At 40.7% G+C, this 1,880-nt stretch overlaps 1 protein-coding gene across 1 annotated transcript; it reads right to left on the bottom strand.

Moving 5' to 3' along the window:
- Window positions 1-603: 603 nt before the first annotated feature.
- LOC133677704 (polygalacturonase inhibitor-like) lies at window positions 604-1,626 on the bottom strand. The gene has a single exon (XM_062099835.1). It carries the CDS (start codon window positions 1,601-1,603, stop codon window positions 620-622), a length of 984 nt encoding a protein of 327 aa, XP_061955819.1. The 5' UTR covers window positions 1,604-1,626; the 3' UTR covers window positions 604-619.
- Window positions 1,627-1,880: the final 254 nt, after the last annotated feature.

Below are 1,880 nucleotides of genomic sequence, written 5' to 3' on the forward strand. Positions count from 1 at the left end.
TATAAATACTAAACTCTTTCCTTAGGCTAAATCCAAGGAAGGTGGGTCCTTCCATTAGTGAGTTGAAGGAAGGTTAAGTCTGTTTTTTTAGATGTGTTCAAAGGAGACTAGGTTCATCCTTTGAGCATGCCCGAGGCTTGACACTTTACCGAGTCCAATTATGGTTGGGTCTGGCTAGTACGTCTTTAATGAAGTGTGCTTGTGTTCCAGAAAATTTACACCCATAAATCTTTCTTGATGTAGCAATTTTTTAATAAAAATATACTGATAAAAACTTATTCATTAGTATGTTTTTCTATGATACACTTGAGAGTCTGTCTTGCAGTTCTTTACAGAAGCGCTAAGTTGAGAACTGCTATAAACTAGTCTTGGGCTCTTGTTGGAATCCAAAACTTGGCGCTTAGTCTCTAAAAATTTTGTTACCATTGTCAATTATTGGTTTTTGTAAGATAGCGTAATGCAAGATTCAAAGTTCTGTGGATTCAATGTACTTGAATTAATACGAAGAGAAATTGAAAACAGAGATAATAATATATATTGCTTATCCTTGATTGATCTTATCTTCTCAATACAGGGAAATCCTTATTCATACAGGGAAAATGCTTCCTTTTCCACTGTCCTATTTACAGTTTTCAAGGGGAACCCCGCACAAGCACCTATTATGGAAATATGTGGAGTAATCAAAGCTCTGCAGCTTACCACCTACAGGAATCTGGCCGCACAGCCTGTTGTAACTCATGTTCAGGGACTGCAAAGGTATCTGAGTCATTTGTGGAGGTATGCTTCCGAAAATCTTGTTGTGACTAATGTCCAGATTTTCCAAGCCACTTGGAAACGCCACATTTGACAAATTGAATTCCAATATATTCCTAGAGAGATACACACTTCCAGTAGTTTTGTTCAGCCCAAATAGCATGGAAGCATCACCAACAAGCTTGTTGCGTGATAAATCAATGACGATGAAGTCCATGTTCCCTAATGATGCAGGGATTTCACCGGTAAGTTGGTTGTGAGACAGGTAAAGACCCGGTACGCTGCCTTTAAATGTCCCAAATGATTCTGGAATTGAACCTGTCAGCCTGTTCCTGTCCAAGTGAAGAGCAGCAAGATTTGGCAGCAAAGCTAGTGAGCTCGGTATTGATCCAGAGAGGCCGTTAAAAGACAAGTCCAAGAATGTGAGCTTCTTGAGTTTGCTAAGAAAGCCAGGTACTGTCCCAGTGAGATTTAGCCGGTCAAGTCTGAGAAAATTTAAGCGCACGAGCTTGGCAATGGCAGGTTGTATGGGGCCTGTAACATCTGTCAGCTTGCGGAATACAAGGGTCTGGAGATAGGGCAAGTCCCCAACTGCAGCAGGGATTTGGCCAGAAAGGTTGCCAGCAAAAATTGTGAGAGAAATGATGCGGTTGGAGGTGGAATCACACTCAACCTGGTACCAAGCTTTGCAGCAATCAGTGTCCGATTTCCATGAAGCTAAGAGGTAAGGATCGCCAAAATGTTTTTTGATTTGTAGGAGAACCTTTTTGTCATGGGAATTGCAAAGTTCTTTTGAGAGGGAGAGTGAAAGAAGAGTGGAAATGACAAGGGAAAGGAAAAGGGTTTTCATGCTCCTTCTAGAAGACCTCTTCTTTTTGCTCTACGTTTTTGATAGATGGAATGCAAATGTTTTATTTAAAGGGTTCTTCTGTCTTTGATATGTTTGTATGGTTATGAGTTATGATCTGAGGAAAGGCTATATAGACAGCTCAGAGCTGGTTTGAAGAGGGAAAGTCCAAGTAAGTCTTTGACTGACCTAAGCCAGATTTAAGGTTCTTGTATCTCTTTACCACCGGCTTTCAGATCTCAATGATCTTGGATCTCTATACTACCGGCTTTCCTGCTGG

The sequence above is a fragment of the Populus nigra genome, chromosome 17, assembly GCF_951802175.1.
Source record: "Populus nigra chromosome 17, ddPopNigr1.1, whole genome shotgun sequence".
NCBI lineage: Eukaryota > Viridiplantae > Streptophyta > Magnoliopsida > Malpighiales > Salicaceae > Populus > Populus nigra.

Bases quoted from the DNA above. Each gene is read 5' to 3' on its own strand.
- LOC133677704 (XM_062099835.1), bottom strand. From the start codon at position 1,603: ATGAAAACCCTTTTCCTTTCCCTTGTCATTTCCACTCTTCTTTCACTC.